The sequence below is a fragment of the Procambarus clarkii genome, chromosome 68 (genome assembly GCF_040958095.1).
Source record: "Procambarus clarkii isolate CNS0578487 chromosome 68, FALCON_Pclarkii_2.0, whole genome shotgun sequence".
In the NCBI taxonomy this organism is placed as follows: domain Eukaryota; kingdom Metazoa; phylum Arthropoda; class Malacostraca; order Decapoda; family Cambaridae; genus Procambarus; species Procambarus clarkii.
In genome coordinates this window covers 12778323-12800664 of record NC_091217.1, presented here as the reverse complement: position 1 = coordinate 12800664, position 22342 = coordinate 12778323, and the positions used below count along the sequence as shown (strand labels likewise).

General features: G+C 40.2%; 2 protein-coding genes across 4 annotated transcripts in view; one reads left to right on the top strand and one right to left on the bottom strand.

Annotated features, from left to right (window-relative positions):
* Window positions 1-945: 945 nt before the first annotated feature.
* On the bottom strand, window positions 946-11517 carry Sac1 (Sac1 phosphatase). Its single transcript, XM_045769476.2, has 3 exons — window positions 11499-11517; window positions 11299-11407; window positions 946-6532 (listed from the first exon to the last, which is right to left on the bottom strand). Exon 3 carries the CDS (start codon window positions 6507-6509, stop codon window positions 4710-4712), a length of 1800 nt encoding a protein of 599 aa, XP_045625432.1. The 5' UTR covers window positions 6510-6532; window positions 11299-11407; window positions 11499-11517; the 3' UTR covers window positions 946-4709.
* A 3384-nt stretch (window positions 11518-14901) lies between these two features.
* The window catches only part of LOC123774818 (regulator of telomere elongation helicase 1 homolog), a 94414-nt gene continuing 86973 nt past the window's right edge, over window positions 14902-22342 (top strand). Inside the window, exons 1-3 of one of the 3 annotated variants that reach the window (XM_045769472.2) lie at window positions 14902-15024; window positions 17668-17836; window positions 21437-21641. In XM_045769472.2, the coding sequence (XP_045625428.2) occupies window positions 17735-17836; window positions 21437-21641 (307 nt within the window). In that variant the 5' untranslated portion in view covers window positions 14902-15024; window positions 17668-17734. Of the gene's footprint in view, window positions 15125-17667; window positions 17837-21436; window positions 21642-22342 lie in introns of all 3 variants that reach the window. The other 2 variants (XM_045769473.2, XM_045769474.2) reach the window with 2 other exon arrangements.

Below are 22342 nucleotides of genomic sequence, written 5' to 3'. Positions count from 1 at the left end.
AACCGTCAGTAATTTCAAACCATCATATGACAAAGTGCTGGGAAGACGGGACACAAGCTCATCCTGTAACTACACTTAGATAATTACAAAACTGCCATCACCTACAGCTCCTGTGAGAGAGCCAATACCATGAACATTGGCCACAGGTCCCATCGCCTCCACCAAAGCACCAGAATTGTTCATTTCCTAGCAATAAGGGAAGGGAAAAGAATCTGGGAAAAGCACCAGGTGATTGTGACTAAATAGCACTTGGAAGGGATTAGGATAAGGAGTTGGGACGGGACAGGGGGACGGACTGATGCTCAACCACTTAGACGATTGGGGAATGAACACTGACCTGCATGAAGTGAGACCTTCGCTCTACCATCTAGCCTAAATCCTAGCAATAAATGAAGATGGAATGTACCACCCAAACACAGTAAGAACCATGCTGAGAGTCCATTGTGGTCAGTGTTGGTGTTATCACTGACAACACAACCAGTCTGATCAGAGCTTCTCAACGACATTCTGCTGGCCTGTCTTTGGGACCCTCACAATCTCAAAGTCATGGGTTTGTTTTTGTTTTCAATCATCCGTCGAGTGTTCTTCTGTTCTACTCTAGAATAACTTTGGCACAAATATCTTCATAACATTTGGTTATAAGATACTTCCTGTCTCTGGTGATGCCACTTTCCCCAAGCTCAGTTTTCCAAGTTAATGGGAAGACGAGCTTCAATCCTTACACGAGTTTTATCAAGATTTTATAATGTATCCTCTTAAGTACTTTTATTGACTGTTTCCTTTTATTTGAAACCTTTTATCAGTGACCTAGTTACAGTATCATAGAACTTTTAATCAATAAGTCAATAAAGGTTAATTTTTCATAGGTGACTAATAAAATTATTATAAAATAAGTAACTGATCACACTGCTGTCATTTTTGGATATGTAAAAGAAAACTGAAATATTTAAATTCTCTTTTATTAGTGTCTGATAACCCAAAAAATAAACATGTAACATGTGGTTAAACCAAAACAGTTGGAAATTACTAGTTTGGTAAAACCAATTATTTTATCCTCATAGAAGAGTAATTCTGAGATTAGATGAATGTACTGTATCTCATAGAAGAGTAATTCTAAGATAAGATGAATGTATCCTCATAGAAGAGTAATTCTGAGATAAGATGAAAGTTGTGTAAGACTATCACTATTTCAGGAAAAGCAAAACACTGATACGCTGCACAAAATCCCAAGCAGCTTCAATGAACCTGAATATTGGTGACAATATCAATATTTCTGAACATAATATAGCATCTATAGTAAATATACAGTATTGAAATCTAACACTTTGTTAGATTAGACCCCAACCAGCAACTTTTGGAAATAAATAATAATACATTTATAATAACTTTACTATATAAAAAAAACTTTACTGCTTTTGTGCTCAGATGAAGATGATACCTTATTTAGCTTTACTCAACAACTTGTTTCATTTTAGACTTTATTGCATCAATTATCAGAGTAGAGGAATGTTGGTAAACACAGGGTCAGCTGCCTATACAGTCTACGATCTTTTCAGTCTCCATTCACCTCTTGCAATGTGTTAATATACTGCATGCAAAGTAAGACAGCATTACAAAGATTGTTATAAAATACCACAAGCACGTCAGTGTGCATTTAAATGCAATGTTTATACATAATCTGAAAAGGCACATATAGGCTTTTTGCAAACCAAAATACCACTCCCTGAGCCAAAGCTCAGCCTTTGGGCTTTTTTTCCTCTCAAAATGTGCACCTTGGTCAATAAAAAACATCCACAAACAATAAGCAAAGGTTTGCTAAACTTTAAATCACATGGCAGAGAGGAAATACACATTCAGTGCATTATTACAATATTGTCTACTTACATTGCAAGCTTTTAAACATCTTAAGTGAATAATCAAAATCTGTTATATAGATTTACATAATATGAAGTTCTTAGCATATTGAGCTGTTTTCAACAAAAATAAAATTAATAATTTTCAGAGAGCAATGACCTGATTTTTCAGCAATTTTGACTTACACTGCTAAAAAGTTTCAGCATATTGAAATATGACTCTGAATGCAATTATATTGTACACAATTGTGGAACAGTACCTCTGAGAATACTGTATACTTACAGTATCTAGGTAGATAGGGGATAGGGAATGAGAGAGGTGTCAGAATATGGGTGGGTAGGCTGAGTTTTTATTAGCTTTTTTTGGGGGGAAGGGTGAAGAACGTGCGTGTGTGTAAAATTCATTTTTTCCATTTATTTATATACAATCTATGTTGTAACTAATAACCAGAACTGCATGATTAGGCCTAGTTAGCATAGACCTTTTTGCCTAACACACCTAGAGCAATATTGTATACTGTATTTTCAAATAAGTTTTTTTAATTACTTACCCCTTTAATAATGTTAATACTGTACAGTATAGTATATATTTACTACATGAATTTTCAACTTAGGCCTAATTTTACCTATTGTGGGCAGTACAGTACAGTAATGATAAAACTGACATGTCAATTTGCTAAGTTAGTTTATACAGTATTTAGAAATAATTACATTTTGTTAATTAAACAATCAATTGACAAATCCTATCTTTTTTTATAAAATTCAGATTGTTAGTGTAATTTCCTATTCAGCACTTGCATACAATACATATACTGCTCGTATGTATGCATATTTTTGTGTGCAGTACAGTATATACAGTATACAATATATATACTGCTCTCTCTCTCTTTCTCTTTGGTGCACATACACACCTTAAAATGAAGTCTTTCAAAATTGCAAGAGTACTGAAATGCAAGCACATGACAAGACTGATGAGCGCCAAGCTATTGCATACGTCAAGGTGATCCCTCTTAACATGCTAAGACTACATACTGCAAGAATTACTTTCATTGAGGAATATATGACCATACATGACAAGTGGTAGTGTAAAAAATACAAGTCCTTTACATATTAATATAAAATCTGTGCTCTCCCTCTCTCTCTCTCTCTTTCCTCGGAACTTAGAGAGACTGTTTAACATAAGAGTATACTGTGTCAACAGTTCACTATTAACTCATCAAGAACTAGTACCACAGGTTTCTTATCATTCAAAGAATTTGCTAATAGATAAAAAAAAGTCTTCAACTGTGGTAAGACAGAGCATTAAATAATGGAACAATACTGTTGTAAATTGTTCTAGTAGAATAAGCTTCTCATATAAACCAAAACAGGCTGGTTATTTAAGACATACTAGTTTACATATAATCTTAATATATTAATTTGTATTCAGTGGCCCTAAAATAAAAAAAAAATTAAAATACAGTACTGAACTTTTTAATTTGCAAAATAATTCATAATACAATAATAATCAGCAGAAAATCATGTGTGTAGTGCTTCACAAAATGGACAGAAAAAAGTGCTAACAAGACATTGCAATATACTTATCCTAAAAACTATTTTCTGTTGTTATATTATTTGATATTTGTTTGAATGTTGGAATGACTGTGTGTTGCTGAGAACCATCATTCATTTACAACAGTAACTTTCTTGAAAACCATTATACAATAACCACTTACAATTATTATTTTTTCGTTTTCACTCAAGGCTTATTGAACTATTAAAATGCAGAATTCATACACCACATCAAGTTAATGATGTCATGAATGATGGTACAATATAATATGCTGTATTCAACAACATGGCTAGTTAAAATAATTAGCATTGCTTGTACCCAGTAAGAGAATTCTAAATGTAACAAGAAATTTAAAATATTGTATAATGCACTTTAAAGAATAAAAACATCAGTGCATTAAAACCACTAAATCATAGTATACTTACAAATTTCATTACCATAAATTGGAGATCCTTCATTGACATTTGAAATTATTACAATTCAGTCACCATGTAGCTATGCTATCACTCACCATCATGTAAAGTTTCATTTCCTAAGTCAGATGAGCTATATATTACTGACAATATACATTTCTCCTATGGTAACCTTCTACAGCATTACCCTTTCAGTCACTAAACCTAATCAAGCCCTGAAATTCTGTATAATATTTTATCTTCAAACAATGACAATCAACACAAAAAAGGTCATGCACAAAGTGGTTATAAGTCAATAATCCCAAAATATTAGATTACTCATGGCACCCCTAAATCTTAGCATTTGTAGCTCCTTTGGAACAATAGATAACAAGGCAATGGTCTTTCTCAAACATTCAAGCAGGCTCATATGTGTACATTTGTTACACTAGAAAATAAAGCCTCAATTACACTATTATATATTTAGTGGATGGTCCTTTGCAGTAATGTATAGCAAAAAATGCATTTCATCAAAAAGTATGCCACTTCAATATTCAAAACCTTTCATAGCATGACCAATTTTTTCCCGATTCCATTAAATACTGACACGCTAGATTCATAATTTATGATTACTGTTCAAAATTATATACTGTACCATTCACGAAATGCAAAGCCAAATTTGTACGTGTCCATAAGCAAATGTGCATTGTGTGTATGCATGAAATATATAGCCAGACACATAACAATTTCTGGGTACACACACACACATGAACATACCCAGTAGGCACACATGAACACATGACCATACCCAGTACAAACATGATTAAATGCATGCACTCAAGCACACATGCATACACACTACTGATCGTATGAAGATAAGACTAGCTACATTTGCACATCAACCATGAATATCTACCCAACTCTAGGGGGAGCTGTGAGGTTTTTGAGTGTAGATAAACTCAAGCGTGGTGCATTAACAAGCTGCCGGCCTTGCATGAGTGTAGCAATCGCAGCAACCACAGTCATGGCTGCCCAGAAGAGAAGGGATAAGAGTGTAAATGATGTATAATCAGAGGGTAGCAAAATACATGCAAACACCATCAGTAGAGAAATAAAAACTGCCCCTGGTAGGAACAGCAATCTAGGGTCTCTGTTTTCCTTCAGTGGGCAGGGACGTGACGCACCCTCACCTGACTCTACTTGATATTTGCCAAGGAAGAGATCCACAGCATCTTGTCTATCACCATCAAAGAAATTGTTCTTTATGTATCGAATGGCACTATTCCATCCATCTTTCAGAAGACCCATATGAGTTCTCTTTCCAGTGCGAGTGAAATCTGTCTTTAATGCACCAGTCCCTGAATACTGAATGCTTAAAAAATCAGCATTATCCGCCCAAACACTCTTAAAAGCAATTTCAAATGAGAACTGATCCTCTATTTTCTGATTTTCACTGAGAATTCCCATTCGAGTTAAGACAGATTGCAGCTGCTTTCTGGCTAGCATGGACTGTACCACATTAGTACGATCTAAGCAATCTATACAGTTGGTGCGAAAAACACCCTCTTGTTCCAAAAGAACTACTCCATCTCGAAATAAGAAATAACCCATGGCTTCTCTATCGGGTTCCACACGATCCATTAGGAAGCTTAGACGTTCCCAGCGCATTTTACGACATTCATGATGAAAGTCAAAATATTCATATTTAACATTGTCTCTTATCATCTGCCTGATACTAGTTGTAATCAAATGCTTAAATGCTTCATGCAGCTTACCTTCAATCCCTTTTTGATCTATTAGGTTTATTGCAACTTGCTTTCCATAGCACAGTACTTGAGATTCAAAGTGCCGTGTAAAAGCCTCTTCATGGTTGGAATTACTAATTACAGGGCTAGGTTTGTATCTAAGGTTAGGCTCTTGAGTCCAATGAAGGGGAATTGACCCACGTATCTGTACAAATGATGACCTGAAATCTCTAAACTCAATTATCTGTTCAGTTTCAACATAATTGGCAACAGTACCTTCATAATCAATGCCTCTCATCCACATACGTGTTCCTGCACGGTATACACTTCGACGAGATATCAGTGTCCATGTAAACCACTCTCCATTGATGCTGCACGGCTTAATGGAAATGAAGCCATGAACCAGAGGGAGGCAGAATGCACTTATTTCTGGCTGAACACACAGGTCTCTGAGCAAGTGCTGGTTCCAAACAAATCTTACATCAGCACGCTCATGCAATGCCATCTGCAAGAAATCTTCTGCTGTGTAATAAAGTCTCTGTAGAGTATGTGTTAAATCATATGTGTATGAGAAATAAAAATATGGAGTTGACAAAACTTGCTGAACCATAGCTAAATACTTGTCATTGTATACTTTTTGTTCAGCAGTTAGTGAGGCGGTTGACCTGGCATAGGGTACAATCTGAGTATCTGCAAGACGCCATATTGTTTGTTTATTTAAAGTTCCAACTTTCACCCTCTTAGTAATTAAAATTAGATATGGTCCAGCTACCAGATGAATAATTCCAACCACCCCATACACAGTCTTCCTTGAAGCACTGAAGGGGATCTGACCATTATTTTCCTCAAGTGTGATTTCATGGCTTATCCGATCAATTACCAAGAGTTGCTTGGAGTTCACCGGCTCTAAAAAGAACCGATCATCAGTACAGTGAAAGACCAGTTCTTCTGCCACATCAGCAGACATGTTGCCACTCTCTTTCCGTGACTCTGTGGAAACAAAATTGAAATATTCTAATCTGTATGAAACAATGATATGATTAAAGCACATTATATACTGTATCTGGTTTAGGAGTAGTACAAGAGAAGGTTAACACTATCATGCACTGGGTGGGATACGCGTCCAGCATTTTTCTCTCGAGTTTGAGCGGTGGACTCGTGCTTGTGCCCATTACTAAAATATTTGTAAAAAATTAAAATTTTATCCGATCAAATTTGGAGTGGTTTCATAATGAGCGCCTTTATATCGTGTACATTATAATACGATAATGACGACGTAGCCTGACAATTGATGTCAGAACACTGGAAAGATATATAAATTTTGTGGTGATGAGTGTCCAAAATTTAAAATATTTGTTAAAATTCCATTTATTGTTCTATTATTATGGGAATAATTTAAAATGCATGTCTTTAGATTGCGAACAATTTGATATCAAAATGAAAGACATAACACGAAAATTGATGTTATCAAACTGAATGAGTATACACATTGTGCCAATTGGTGCTCGTTCACGGGGTAATGGTTGGCCGACTTTAGGCTTTGTTGTGGGGGAGTCACGCCGGGATTTTGCATATATATGCATATACCCCTGTAGGGAATTCTATTGCGAACACAATGATACCAAAATGAACGACATAGCACAAGAATTAAGGTGAGAAAACAAACGAGTATACACATTTTACTGATTTTGCTCGTTCACGGGTAACGTTATGCCAACTTTGGACTTCGCTGTCGGGGAGTCACGCCGGGCTTTTGGACCTTATATGCATATACCCTCATAGGGAATTCTATTGCGAACACAATGATACGAAAACAAACGACTTAGCATAAGAATTAAGTTGAGAAAACAGAAATGAGTATACACATTTCAGTGTCGCTGCACGCTTGCCCAAAACACCGGGAGCATGACGTGGCAGTCTGTGGCGGTCACGCACTGAGCCTGCAAAGTGTTAAGTATATGATGGACAAAGTGACAATCAGACGTACTGATCAAACAATAGTTTTTCAGTACTCAAGGAAAGGAACGAGTTAATATGCCATGACAGTGCCAGAACATGAGACTTCAGAAAATGACTTATAAAATTATAGTAGAGTACATTGTACGTTACATTAGCTCCTGCTTACAAACACCTGATCTCACGAACAGCCTCCGAAGTCTCCGTCATTGCATCTCGATCTAGTATACTGTACGAACCTACTCTTTCATCCCCACCCCTTACTAGGAAGAGTGCTATTTTCACTTTAGCACCTCCATGTAGGGGTGTTTCCTTTCCACCTGCACTGTAAGTGGTGCCATAGGATGGATGGTGGAGGGGGACTGGATGGATGGATGGTGGAGGGGGACTGGATGGATGGATGGTGGAGGGGGACTGGATGGATGGATGGTGGAGGGGGACTGGATGGATGGATGGTGGAGGGGGACTGGATGGATGGATGGTGGAGGGGGACTGGATGGATGGATGGTGGAGGGGGACTGGATGGATGGATGGTGGAGGGGGACTGGATGGATGGATGGTGGAGGGGGACTGGATGGATGGATGGTGGAGGGGGACTGGATGGATGGATGGTGGAGGGGGACTGGATGGATGGATGGTGGAGGGGGACTGGATGGATGGATGGTGGAGGGGGACTGGATGGATGGATGGTGGAGGGGGACTGGATGGATGGATGGTGGAGGGGGACTGGATGGATGGATGGTGGAGGGGGACTGGATGGATGGATGGTGGAGGGGGACTGGATGGATGGATGGTGGAGGGGGACTGGATGGATGGATGGTGGAGGGGGACTGGATGGATGGATGGTGGAGGGGGACTGGATGGATGGATGGTGGAGGGGGACTGGATGGATGGATGGTGGAGGGGGACTGGATGGATGGATGGTGGAGGGGGACTGGATGGATGGATGGTGGAGGGGGACTGGACTGGATGGATGGATGGTGGAGGGGGACTGGATGGATGGATGGTGGAGGGGGACTGGATGGATGGATGGTGGAGGGGGACTGGATGGATGGTGGAGGGGGACTGGATGGATGGATGGTGGAGGGGGACTGGATGGAAGGATGGTGGAGGGGGACTGGATGGATGGATGGTGGAGGGGGACTGGATGGATGGTGGAGGGGGACTGGATGGATGGATATTGGAGGGGCAAGCAGGAAATTGGGTGGATAGGCTGGCAGCAGTGGACGGGTAGGTGTCAAGAATTTCTTTCACACAGTACCACTCCTTTCCCTTGCCTGACTGTTCAGTTCACTGGATCTACCTTCATCCACATTTCTATTATCACAATATTTATTAATACTGTAACAAGCACTTGTAGTTCATTCATCATTTTCTAACACTCTTGGTATTTGTATAGAACAATCTTAAGATATTTCTATGACTACGTATATTTCTTTTTCCATGAAAATATTCGCCTCATTTATATTATCCCCACATTCTTTATTTTTCCCAAATTCCAATCCTCTTCCCAGAGAATGTCCAATTGGGCCACAACTTCCTACTTCTTGAGTGACACTCATACCTCTGACTTCTAACAGTCTGAACCTTGAACAATACTAGCAACAGTGATCTTCAGTGAACTAGTCAAAGCAACCACCTCTGTCCCTGCTAAATGTGCCCCATCTCTGGCATTTATTTTATTTCTATCTAAAACTTGTCACACTTGTCCATGAATGTGCAGTAATTGCTTTTGCCTTGCAATAATTGTCCAGCTGGCAATTTATTCCAATTGCCCTAGACCACCATTTATTGCCAATGCCTCGTCCAGGCAGAATTCCATATACAGTATGACAGGGATCGCACCCTTATTCCTAATCATCTCTACGGCAAGCCTCAACTTTTGAAGTTTGCATTGGGACAGCAAAGCATAGTGAGCTTACTTTTCCTTGGCTTTTGCCCAGAAACATTACTTTCACCCACATATACCAGAACATATCAATATGTAACTGGTGACAGAACAAGCTTATCTAATCAGCATCATAAATATGATCAGGAGATAAAGAATCTGGCAGTACAATCACTTAAAATTTGGAAAATGTTTCACTGCATATGAACCATTTTTTCCTATGTATTTTCATATGCATAATAACATGGTGAATCTTAAAGGTGCCTTAGCCACATATCATTAAAGACAATTCTTACAAATCTATCTTAAAAAGAGAATGTGTCTGTTCAAGGTTGGAGGCCAAAAACTTGATGTTAGCCTCACACAATTATCCATGACGTGCCGGACCAACAGGGTTGTAGTGGATGTATGGGCCTGCGGGCCGCTCAAAGCAACATGTTGGACAAACCCACACACTAGAAAATGAAGGGACAACGACATTTCAGTCTGTCCTGGACCATTGTCAAGTCGATTGTGAGAACGGACCGAAACGTCGTCGTCCCTTCATTTTCTAGTGTGTGGATTGGTCACCATACTTCACTCACGTTATTGTGACTCATCGCCTGCATGTTGGACCAAGTTATCACAAGTCAAGCCTGGCCCCCAGGCCAGGCTTGACTTGTGATAACTTGTAACTTCAGGTAGTAGTAGCTGAAGTTACTACTACCAGCTACTACTACCTGAAGTCTTGATAACTTCAGGTAGTAGTAGCACTCTTGAAATCCTCTCCAATTAAGAATAAGATAATATAATCCAATACATTTGCAAATTACAAAAATACAGACATTTGTGGGAGTCTGGCACACATCTAACAGTGAAGGCCATTTAAAAAGAGTGTTCAACCCATATAAAGCAAAAAAAAAAAAAAAAAATACCCTTCATTTTCTAAACTCTGAACAAATATGTATAACTGCATATAGTACTACAAAACTACTTCTGATACAATGCACACTGCATGCAACTTGTATTGCACCTACAGACCAGCTTGTAGTGTAATTTTATTGATGAACTTCCTTCTCAATTCAGACTAAATGATTTTTTAATTAAGAATGTATTTTTATGCTACATGAACATAAATAACTTTCCTAGGCAAAGTGGCAGGCATCTACCAGCATTGCCCAATAGATATTTTAGGATCAGCACCGTGCTGGAGCAAGAAATATAAACCTTACCAATGCTTGATAACGACCCAAAATTTGTAGTAAATAATGTATTAATGACTCTGGTGTGTTATATAATGAAGATAGCCTAAAAATGACCTATTATAAGACATTAACCTACTCATGAAAATGATGGAGTGAGATGGAAGGTAATAAGTTTTAGAAGTTTCCAAGTAACAGTGTCATATTGACCTGTCTATAAATAGCACAGCATTCCTTTAGCGAGCATTCACAAACTTTATGGAAGTTATTATAGATATTATTTCACATTATAATAAAGGAAGCTTCGCCCCCCACTAATGATACACACAAGGCATCCCTGTAAACCCTGCAGTAATTACAAACAAGTTATGTTAATCTGTGTGTTACCTGCCGGTGTCGAGTTTACAGGGGAAACCTCACCATGTGATAATGATAATGTTTATTTATCGAAAAATGTTACACGAGTCCTGTGACAAGTGTCAGCAACTAATCCCAACCTAGTTATTAACTACCTCAAGTTGCATCAACGGATAAATATACTTAACTGAAACTATTTGTCGCAACAAAATAAGGACCAAGTCGAAGGATGAAAATGATGCCCCATACAATGTCATTAAGTTTTCTTAATTATAACTTATATCAGCACAAAATATGTTGCATCTTTGCGTTTATAGTTCATTCACAGACCCTGTATGCATTCAAGTTAAAATATTACTTGAGGAAACACTTACGCTGTCATAAACTTGTGGGCGTAAACAGCTTGTGCCACAATCAGCTGTTACAGCAACACTGCCCAGCTCCGCCTTGTGTAACACTCACGCACCAGCGACTCACTTAACACTACAAGTTAAAATAACTTACTAAGTAACCCATACAAGTAACAAAAAGTGTTCATTTCAATTAATTGAAAACAATATGGCAGTAAACGTACGAAAATTCCCCAGTCCAAGTCGAGTACTTGATCCTGAGATAAACCCTCCCTGACGGCAAGAGACAGGTGAGGACGGCCACGCGCCTCCTCCAGGGTTCTATTTACTGATATTTTCATCTGAGGGCCACTGTCTCCCCTATCTAAAAGCAGCCGGGGTGCATCCGATCCCTCGAGCGTCGTCGTTCCTCGACCAACAACGATTATCTCCCTAGTGGAATCAAAGGGAACAGAATAATAATAATGCTTTAGGCATTGTATGTACTAGCTCTATCTATAAATCCATCAACTTTTGTATCTTACCTTGTATGTATGTACTTTACCTGAATAAATATTTGTATTTTTTTTTAATTTAGAAAGATGATAAGAGAGCCGACTGGATTTCTATCTGGATATAATATTAATAATAATAATAATAATAATAATAATAATAATTTATTTAGGAAAAGTACATACATAGATGCAGAGATACAAACATTCTGATTGATTTATAGATAGAGCTAGTACATACAATACCTAAGGTCACTAGTACGCATAGCGTTTCGGGCAAGGTGAGGTCCAATTTCCAATTTCTTTCTTTATTATGCACCCCATACCCATCCCGTGGGCGGTGGTGTAAAGGATTGCAGAGGCACATAATCGGTTCAGGAACTGAACCCTCTAGTTCGTTTAGCTAAGCAAATAAAAATTTTTGACGCTAGTTACAAAATTATTAATGTTATATATATATAAATACCTTGAGGTTACCTTGAGGTGCTTCCGGGACTTAGTGTCCCCGCGGCCCGGTCGTCGACCAGGCCTGGTTGCTGGACTGATCAACCAGGCTGTTAGACGCGGCTGCTCGCAGCCTGACTGAGTGGATTCTAGCAGTAAAGGATCTCTGCACGCTCTCCAGGGCAGCAATTTCTCCAGCTTTGAAAGTATCATCATCGGTATAGCATCTCTAGTGTGAAAAGTTCTTCTTATCCAACCTGTCATTTTTCTTGCAGTTGTGACGGCTACTTTGTACACATTCTCACATTTGTACACATGTACACATTCTCATACATACATGTACATATATATACGTATACATGTATACATATACACATACATATCTAATCACCCACACAAGTACACACAACAATAATCTTTTGTGTCACAAGTGATTCAACAAGAGGCTCACAACAGTCACTATACAAGGCACCCAACTGGGCGGCAGCTTTACAAGCATGTGCATGCATTACCTACAGTAAGCAAATTTTGGATACTTCGCTAAAATTTCGGGCAGCACATCATCATGAATGAAGTACTTACACATTTCTTGGACACTATTGATGGTGTTATTTCTAAATTCCGCAATTTTTTTTACATTCCATTATATAGTGACGCAAAGTATGCAAATAGTTCTGCTGACAGAGTTTACATTTAGTCAAATCTACATCAGCAGATGTTACAAACTCCCAGAGGTACTTGTAGCCGAGCCTAAGCCTAGCAGTGGTAACATCTAGAAGTCTGCTAACATTATTGGATGATCCATAGACGTGCGGTTCTTCATGCATAATAGAATGATGGTAGATGGAGTAACTGGTGTGAATTTCACTTTGCCTCAAGTCTCCGAAATTTAGTTGATGTTCCTGGGATATTGCTGCCCTCAGGCTGCTTAAAGGCAGTCCAAGTTGGTAATCAATTCCCTCTTTACGAGCAAAAGTCTTGGCTAGCTCATCAGTTTTTTTTCTATCATGCATTCGGAGACCAATATGGGAAGGAATCCACAGAAGACAGACTCTGACTCCATCATTGATTATTTCATTATATCTGTGTCTAGCTTCAGAGATAAGCACGTCACAGTTATGCCTTGGGGAGCTGAGGGCAGTCAAGGATGACATGGAGTCACTTACAATTAGCGTGTCAACTTTGGATTCATATACGCGCTCTAGTGCAAGGATTATGGCAACCAATTCTGTTTGAAGAGTGGAGGCCCAGTTACTTAGACGCGCTCCACACTCATGGGAGAAGGAACCATCTCTCCCTGTCACAACAACTGCACTTCCAGCTGCACCATAAGACTGATGCAAGGATCAATCAGTGTAAATAATCTGGGAAAGGGAGCGCTCTCTGACTAAAGCATCAATTTGGCTTAAGGCATTGTACTCTGCTTCTTGTCAAAGCAAGGCTTGTTCTTTAATCAGCTTCTTGGGTGAGAAAGGGGGAGACAGTAATTTGGAAAGGAGTGATCTCCCATAGGGCAGGAAAGTGTTGTTGTTGTCTCTCTTGGTAGGGGTGATGAAAGTTATACATTCTGAGCACATTGGCAGTTACGGTAATCCATTTGGAGGGATGCTGATCTTCAAGGAAGAAGGCTTGGAGGGCTTCAGTGCAGGGGTTAGGGTGGGTTAGCCTAAGCATCTTGATACCAATTAAAGCATTAATTTCAGTGATACGATCACTTACACATGAAATATTCAGTTCCTTCCTCATGTTTAGTAATTTAGTTGTACGGGGACATCCGAGGATAATCCTCATGGCTTCGTTTTGCATCTTTTCCAGCCCTCCAAGCATTCTCTCAGGCACTAGAGCAAGCATGGGTGCAGCATAAACAATCAGAGACCTAATATATGAGAGATACATCATTTTGACAATTCTCACATTTGCACCATAGCTTGGATGGTAGCCTGCCACAGCCTTGAGAGCACGGAGCCTCTCTCTACATTGGCGACCCAGTCTGGCTACAACATTGCGGTACAGTGGAACTTCAAGACCAAGGTATTTGTATCTGGTTACATAGTCGAGCAGAGAGCCATCATGCAACTGCATTTTGCGAACGGCCCCACCCCGTCTGGGTGGGCGTCGGTCCAGGATCTTTGTTTTCTCTACTGAGATGACAAGCCTAGTTCCTGACATGTGTGCAATACAGAGTTCAGAACATTTTGGGTGTTGGTATACCCATTGGTGTGGATCAGTATATCATCCGCATGTGTTCGCTTGGGCTCCTAGTTACCGAGTTTAAAAATGCATTAACAAGCGTGGGTTGGACATGTATATGAGTGGGATTGGGTGGTTATAGATAGAGGAGCTGCCTCGTATGGGCCAATAGGCTTTCTGCATTTATCTTTCTTCTTATGTTCTTATGTTAGTTTAAGGACTTGTCCGAAACGCTATGCGTGCTAGTGGCTTTACAAGAATGTAATTCCAACTTAAACTCTATGTTCTCTGTTGACCCCCAATGTACCTTCTTGTATATATATAAATAAATAAATAAATGACTCTCAATCAACGACAAGATATTCAAGATATCAAGATATCAATCAACGACAAGATATCTATTCTGTTTGTTGGATTTTCAATTCCTTGAAGAGCTGACTTTGAATAGAAAATTACTTCTGTATTTTTCAGTGTATTTGCAAGTTTTTTTTGGTAATATGCTGTGTATACCTAAGCCTGTTAATACAAAAAAAAAAATTATTTAATTTCTTCACGTTGGAATGGAGTAATCAGCTGATGGGGCTCGCAGCGCGGGAACGTCTGGATGTCAACAACACGGAGAATGGCGAGTAAATACAACAAACACTTTTGAAACTCATATCATATGCAGATGAGGAATCACAATAACGTGGCTTGAAAATGTTGACCAAACCACACACTAAAAAGTGAAGAGACGACGATTTGTTTGGTTTGAGTTTTACTATTTATTTAATTACATCCTCCCTGGTAACTGCTAAACTAGTCAACCTGTCCTCGTCCCCACCCACATAGACTTGTTCGGCTGAAGGCATATTGTTAAATTCCTCTTTAGTAAATAGATAAAATGTTTATTAAAAATACTACTCATCTCTTCGTCATTATCTGTTATCTGACCTGTCTCAGTTTTTAATGGACCTATCCTTTCCCTAATCTTTGTTCGATATAATTGAAAAAACCTTTAGGATTTGTCTTTGCTTGCCCTGCTATGCACACTTCATAGTTTCTTTTTGCCTTCTTTATCTCTCTTTTTAACATTTCTAATCAGTTGTTCAAATTCCTGTTCTAAACTGAGAGTACCTCATCGAGCCCGATTTCACTATGTAAGTTTGAGGGGTGTTCATCTTGGCTATCTGATGATTTGTATTCTTCCCCTGTCTTGCTGCCTGTTGGGTTGGGGATGTTAACAACCCGAAGACCTGTGAGGTATGTTCTCACTGGATCTGTTTTGATAGAATCCACCTTCCAAGTTGGAGGCTTTCTAGGCAGTTGCTGTTTTATGGGCTAGGTTTGCTTGCATGAAGCAGTTCATATCCGGGACATGTCCAATGTCCTGGCGGTCGGCCTGTCATGGTTCAATCCCCTATCCACGGAATGGACGGTTGACGCCGACTCCTTCAGTTGGCTCTGCTGGATGTTCGGGCCCCCAGAGGTGGACCTCTTCACGTCGGCATGGTCGAGGCATCACCCGTATATGTGGTGCCCTTCCTTGACTGCGAGGCCTTTGCTGTAGACGCTTTTCGGCAGGACTGGTTAAGGTGCGGTTATCTGTATCTCTTCCCCACGGTTCAGCTGTTGCTTCGGGTTCTGGCTCAGCTCGAGTCCTATCAGGGGAGGGTTCTCCTTCTGGCCCCATGATTGGCCCAGCCCTGGTTTCAGGTGCTGCTTGTTTGGTGTCCGAACCTGGTGTGTTTTCTGCGGCTCTGTCTCTTTCAGCAGATCGGTCTGGTGAGGTACCTTGCTGATTCGCTCTACTCTTCTGTGCTTCGCATTTGGAGTTTCTTTGGCGGGTTTATCACCATCTGTATGGTGACCAGGTGGCTTCTTTCATGGTATCCCACCTGTGGTCTTCTTGGCAACAGTCTGAAGTCTCTTGGCTGTCTTTTTGCCATTTCCTTTCCCTGCATAGGTTATGTTTGGTCTTGGATCATGTTGGGTTGACTTTTCTTTCTTGGCTGTTTCAGGACAGGTTTCAAGATGCTCTGCCTCTTCCAGCAGGTTGCTCCAGTCTGGTACATGGCTGGTTCAGTCTTCTCTGCTCTTTGCGTCTGGTCTTTTTGACGCAGGTTTATCACCATTTGTATGGTAATCAGTTGGTTTCGTTGATGGTGTCCCACCCGAGAGCTTCATCTCGGTGATAGTATGAAGTTTCTGGTGTTCTTTCCGCCATTTTCTCTCTCTGTAGGTTTTGTTCTATTTTGGATCGGGTTGTCTTTTCTTTTCTGTCTTGGCTTTTTCAGGACCGTCGTTTGATGCCTAATACTGTTGCCTCCTATTGCGCAGCGCTAGTGGAGCTGCTCCAGCTTGCATTCTAGGTGGTCGTCTCTTCGGCTTCGTTTCGCAAGCATTCTTGTGCCTTTTTTCGGTGGGCCAGGACCCCTCTACCCCTCCAGGGGGAGGGGGGGAGGGGTTGTGATCAGCGCGAATGAGCGGCGCACAGTGTGATGATGTGTTGCTTTTTTCTTATTTTTCTTGGGGGAGTTTCTAGCCTCTGTTTGGTCTTAAGTTGCAATATTTCTACCAGGAGGGGTCTGTTTTGAAGTGCCTACCTTTCTGAGTGTTCAACCCCGGTCAATGGCAGACACGAATACTTTTATACATTAGAGTTTCATAGGCCATTGCTCCCTGCACCTCTCTGAGGGGACCATGTTCTGGCTAGTGGTCCCTGGTAGGCATAACAACTCCATAAGACTGAAGCCCAGTACTAATGCAGTATTAGCTAATATTAGTCCAATAACTCTAGGGAGCCTCCGGGGCTCTACCCAGAAAATGGCATTTCATTACATTCAACTCTGTTTTTTTCTATACCAGTACTGTAATGCACCTTTATAGGTGTTTGTCTTTGTGTTAATCTTCTGCGGTTTAAAAACTGTAAGTCTGGTGGAAAACAAAAAATTATAAAATAAATATTACTTCTGATATTTGACACTAAAAAGCATACACCACATGATAAAATGTCTATCTTTTATTCTAACAGTTTCTATTAGATACTGTATCTTTCAATTTACATGTTATTGTAGTGCACTTTAGGAGGTAAATCTTTTTGGTTTCATTTTAGCAGCATTGTATGTGCTCAAGGTATTTTGGAGGTGGAGAGAGTGGTTTATAGGTGACTGAGAACTAGCTACCTTACCCTACTACGATTAATATTGTTGAATTTTACATATCCAAATGTGACCGTTTCAGAAATATGTTTCCAGCTGCTTTATTTACAGCATTTTTCTTTCAACAGGGTGTATCAATGAAAATGCTGTAAGGATCACAAACGATATAGCTGTGAAGTTGCTTCTTCAGTCATCATGCCTGAGGTTGTGTTTCAAGGAGTCGCAGTGAGGTTCCCTTTTGAGCCTTATGAAGTTCAGAAGGCATATATGTCAAAAGTCATTGAATGTTTACAACGTGTAAGTTTGAGGTTGCATCTACTTGGTACTACTGTACTGAATAAATTCAGCCCATAGTCAAAGAAAAACTGTCCTGCAGGGGTCTTGTTCCAAATATATTTTGAGCATGGTTTTTTTAGCCTAACTTTTGTGTAAGCCTTGAGACTTGTTTGACTCTCTGGTGCTAGACTTGCTTATCTAGTTGCTGTTGGCATTGCCTCTGCCCAGTTAGGTTTTTTTCTCAGGAGATTCTTGTGTCTGCTCCTTAAGACTGCTTCCTTTGATGGAGCCTTTCCCAGGTAGTGTATGGGCTTTGGCTTCTCTGCAGGCCCTAGTGGTTGGGGTGGACAGTTTTTCTTGGGTGAACCCTTTGTGGCTCCCTGAAGCTGTCTTTGTGAGATGGCTCTCAACTACAAGGTCACATCAGCCATGGAGTTCTCAGATCGTCTAGGGATCGGAGCCAGAGCATGGCCCCTTCTAAGAGGCACAAAGAGCAGGTGCCATTCCACCACCTCGCTTGGGAAGGCATCCAGAAAGTCATCAAAGCAAAACAAACAACTGCTAGGTTCAAATGGGACTGAAACCTTGCATCTGCCTAATGAACTCCCAAAACTCGTTTAGGGAGGAAAGGGACTCGCACAATCCAAGGACCCAAGCCCTCGGTTCTTATGCCGGTCACACACATACACGACTGCTGTAGGGTTCCCATGTTGCCTCTGCTGTGCGGAGCTCTACTGCTTTTCAAAGTGCTTTGTGACTTTGCCCTTTTTCAGAAATTGTGTGCACACTGTTGTGTAGCACTAAAACTGGCTTGCAGAAATTACCTAAGTGTAGTTATAGGATGAGAGCTACTCTCATGGTGTCCCGTCTTCCCAGTACTTTGTCATATAAGGCTTTGAAACTATTGACGGTGTCATATAATGCTTTAAAACTATTGATGGTTTTGACCTCCACCACCTCACTTAGTTTGTTCTAACCAACTACCACTCTGTTTGCAAAAGAAAACTTTCTAATATTTTCTGGGGGAGCCCCGTCGGCTCCCCAGAGCTATCCAGGCTGAATGGATATGTATAACTTTCTGGCATCAGTCAATGTGCTTGGAGTTCTTGCCTACTGGGGACCACGAGCCAGAACCTGGCCCCTCTCAGAGAGGCACGAGGAAGAATGGCCTATAGAAACCCCCCCTGTGGTTGGGAGCATTCTGTGTCTGCCATCAACCAGGCCAGGCACCCAGAAAGGTAGGCACCCCAAAACAAACCCCAATTCTGGTGAAACTATTGCTACTGAAAGCCGAACGAGTGGACAGAACTCTCCAAACGAAAATTAGCAAACAAGCATGACGTCGTCATGTTGCCGTGCCGCCATCTGCACAACCCCCCCCCCCTCCCCGGGAGGGGGAAGGGGGAGCCCCAGACCCTTGTCCCTCTGGCTCCGGAATTTTTTGCAGGAAATTAGAGAAATAAATTTAATTTGTCTTACTCAACAATATATAAATTCTCGTTTTTTAATAATTAAAATGAAACTATGTTCAATAGAAGAGAGTGCTGGATAGAAATTCCGTCATATGTGAATGCGCTGGAGTAACAGTTCGTAACTGTATGAATTATTACTGTACCAGCAAATAAAATATATTGCTTAATTGAATATAAATATACTCTCAGTTGTAATTCGCTGAATACATTTGTGACAATAAAATTATTGACTGATGATTCTTATTAAAGAATGTGAAAATAAGGAGAATTTAATACAATTCTCGTGAATGTAAATATTTTCCCTTTAGTCATGTGGCTGATACAGCACCCGACTAGAATTTTTGGGAAATGAGACGTTATTACGCCTTAATGAATTAAACTCAATATTACTAAGCTATCTGTTAGTAGAGTTAGTAAATTATAATACACAGTACAAAAATAATTTATTAAGGTACTGTAATTAAGTGTTGGAAATTTCTAGTAAGTTCGGTCCTGCCAGCTTGCCGTCTATCCCCAGGCGCAAGTTGTTCATAGGTTGGCTATGTAATTACCTAAGTGTAGTTACTGGATGAGAGCTACGCTCGTGGTGTCCTGTCTTCCCAGCACTTTGTCATATAACGCTTTGAAACTACTGACCATCTTGGCCTCCACCACCTTCTCACCTAACTTGTTCCAACCGTCTACCACTCTGTTTGCGAAAGTGAATTTTCCTATATTTCTTCGGCATCTGTTTAGCTAGTTTAAATCTGTGACCTCTTGTTCTTAAAGTTCCAGGTCTCGGGAAATCTTCCTTATCGATTTTATCAATTCCTGTTACTATTTTGTATGTAGTGATCATATCACCTCTTTTTCTTGTCTTCCAGTTTTGGCATATTTAATGCCTCTAACCTCTCCTCGTAGCTCTTGCCCTTCCTTCCTTCGTTGTTGTTCCTTCGTTGATGTTCCTGGGCCTTGTCGGGCCTATGTGGCTTTGGGTTGGCAGCTGCAGTTTTTTGTTCGCAATTTGAGGGTTAAACACCTGCCTATTGTGCTTGGTCCCGCTCCTAGGGCATATTGAGTACTTTCACTTTATCTTGGATCATGTTCACCAATTTTTATTTTTTTATTTTTTTTATCTGTAGTGACCTATACTCTTCCATACTAAGTAGTTTAGATTGAAGTCTGGTGTTTCACTGAAGTGAAAAACTTTTTCACTGAAGTGAAAAGTGAAGTCTCAGGTGCCCTGCATCCTTGCCCATTTGTGTGGGGGTCCTTACTGGATTTTTCTGGTCTTGTACAGTATGTATTATTGGGCAGGTGCTAAGGCTGCACCTGATGTGGGTTTGCAGTTTTTAGGACAAACCCTCTTGTGTTTTTAGACCCCAATGGCCATTCCTGTTGCTTGTATCATTCAACCTGTTGGGTTCAGGGGTTCTTTCACCCATGAGTGTATGTTATCAATGCTCTATCTCGGTTTTGGTCAAGCTGCTTTCTCATGCTGCTGCTTTGCATTATAGATTCTTGCAGCACTTTCTACTGTGGATGGTATGGATGCTGATTGTTTACTATTCTATGAGGTGGTTTCTGGGAGGAGCCCCTTGTAGCTCCCTGAAGCTACTATATTTGTATGGTGCCAGACTATAAGGGGCCATCAGTCACGGAGTTTTTATTAGCCTACTGGGGACCATGAGCCAGAACCTGGCCCTCACAGAGAGTCACGAGGAGCAGTGGCACTGAAAAATTTTATGTAAATTTATTTGCTGGTTCTAGCATTGAGAATTTACGAGATTGATCATTCCTGAAATGTGACAATTATCATTCTCATAAATAGAAACCCTGATACAGCTCATTATTTACATCTGATGCTGTTAATATAATCAGAACAGTACAAAATATTTTATCGTACAGGTGGTTGTTTGCATCACAAGCAAGGCCCCTATACATAATAACCACCTTAATTTATTCCTCATTTTGATTTCAGTGGTTTCTTTACCTATCTTTATAATGATAAGTAATACCGTATATGATATGCAGTATAATAGTATAGGGTATCTTTTTCTCAGTGTACAGTACTTTATTGTTTATAAAATTTGAAGCTCATGAACTATATAGAATACTTTCAAAGTAATTGGTTATTGATAATGAAATCAAATACTGCACTCTTCTTTAGGGCGAGAATGGGATCCTCGAGTCACCAACTGGTACAGGCAAGACTCTTTGCCTGCTGTGCTCCACCTTAGGTTGGCTTGAGATTAAGAAGGCTGAATATAAATCTCGTTTACAAATTTCTGGTAGTCAAGATGCTTCCGAATTTGTATCATCACTAAGCTCTCAGTTAAAGTCTGCAACAGGACAAGCATGGGGGGATAAAAATGGTGAGTAATAATTATTGTAATACAGTATTTTTCAGTATATTTTTCTTGATTGGCTCTATCAGTAGTTTCTCTGAGCTTAGGCACTAGTATCATATGACACCTCAACTTGTACCAGGCCCTGGAGTCTCATTGTTTGATCTTGGTAGAGCCTCTCTTGTTAGCTTTTGAGGTTGATCTCTTCTGCCCTATTTTTGTTGTCTTGTGCTTTATTTCACATCTGGCCGGCTCGTTCCCCCTCCAGTGCCTTCATCATTCCTTTTCCCTTTTTATCTTTTAATTTTTGGGTGTCTACTTCTCTTCAGGATGTGTTCTATTAGGCTGTCTTCTTGCTATGTCTAGCGTCTGGTTGTTGGGTTGGGGCCCTTCATGTTTTTCCTTGGAAGTGGGGTTCTTGTTGTTTTAGCAAGGGTTCATTCTAGATGAATTTCAATCAAATATCTGAAACCAAAGTCTCATTGGCTTCAGCTATTTCAGGATTTTTTTTGGGCAAAGAATGAGGCTTCATCTTTTTAGGGGATGCATTGTTTGTCCTGCATCCGTGGTTCCTTGTTCCAAGCAGTCCTGGCTGTTTTCTCAGGCGGTCTTGTGTGAGGTTAAATTGAACCAGCTAGACATGTTACTTCAGGCTCATGATGTCAACAGGTTTGCAGCTATGTATTTTTTGGCAATACAGTACTGTATGTTGTAACAAACATTTGTGC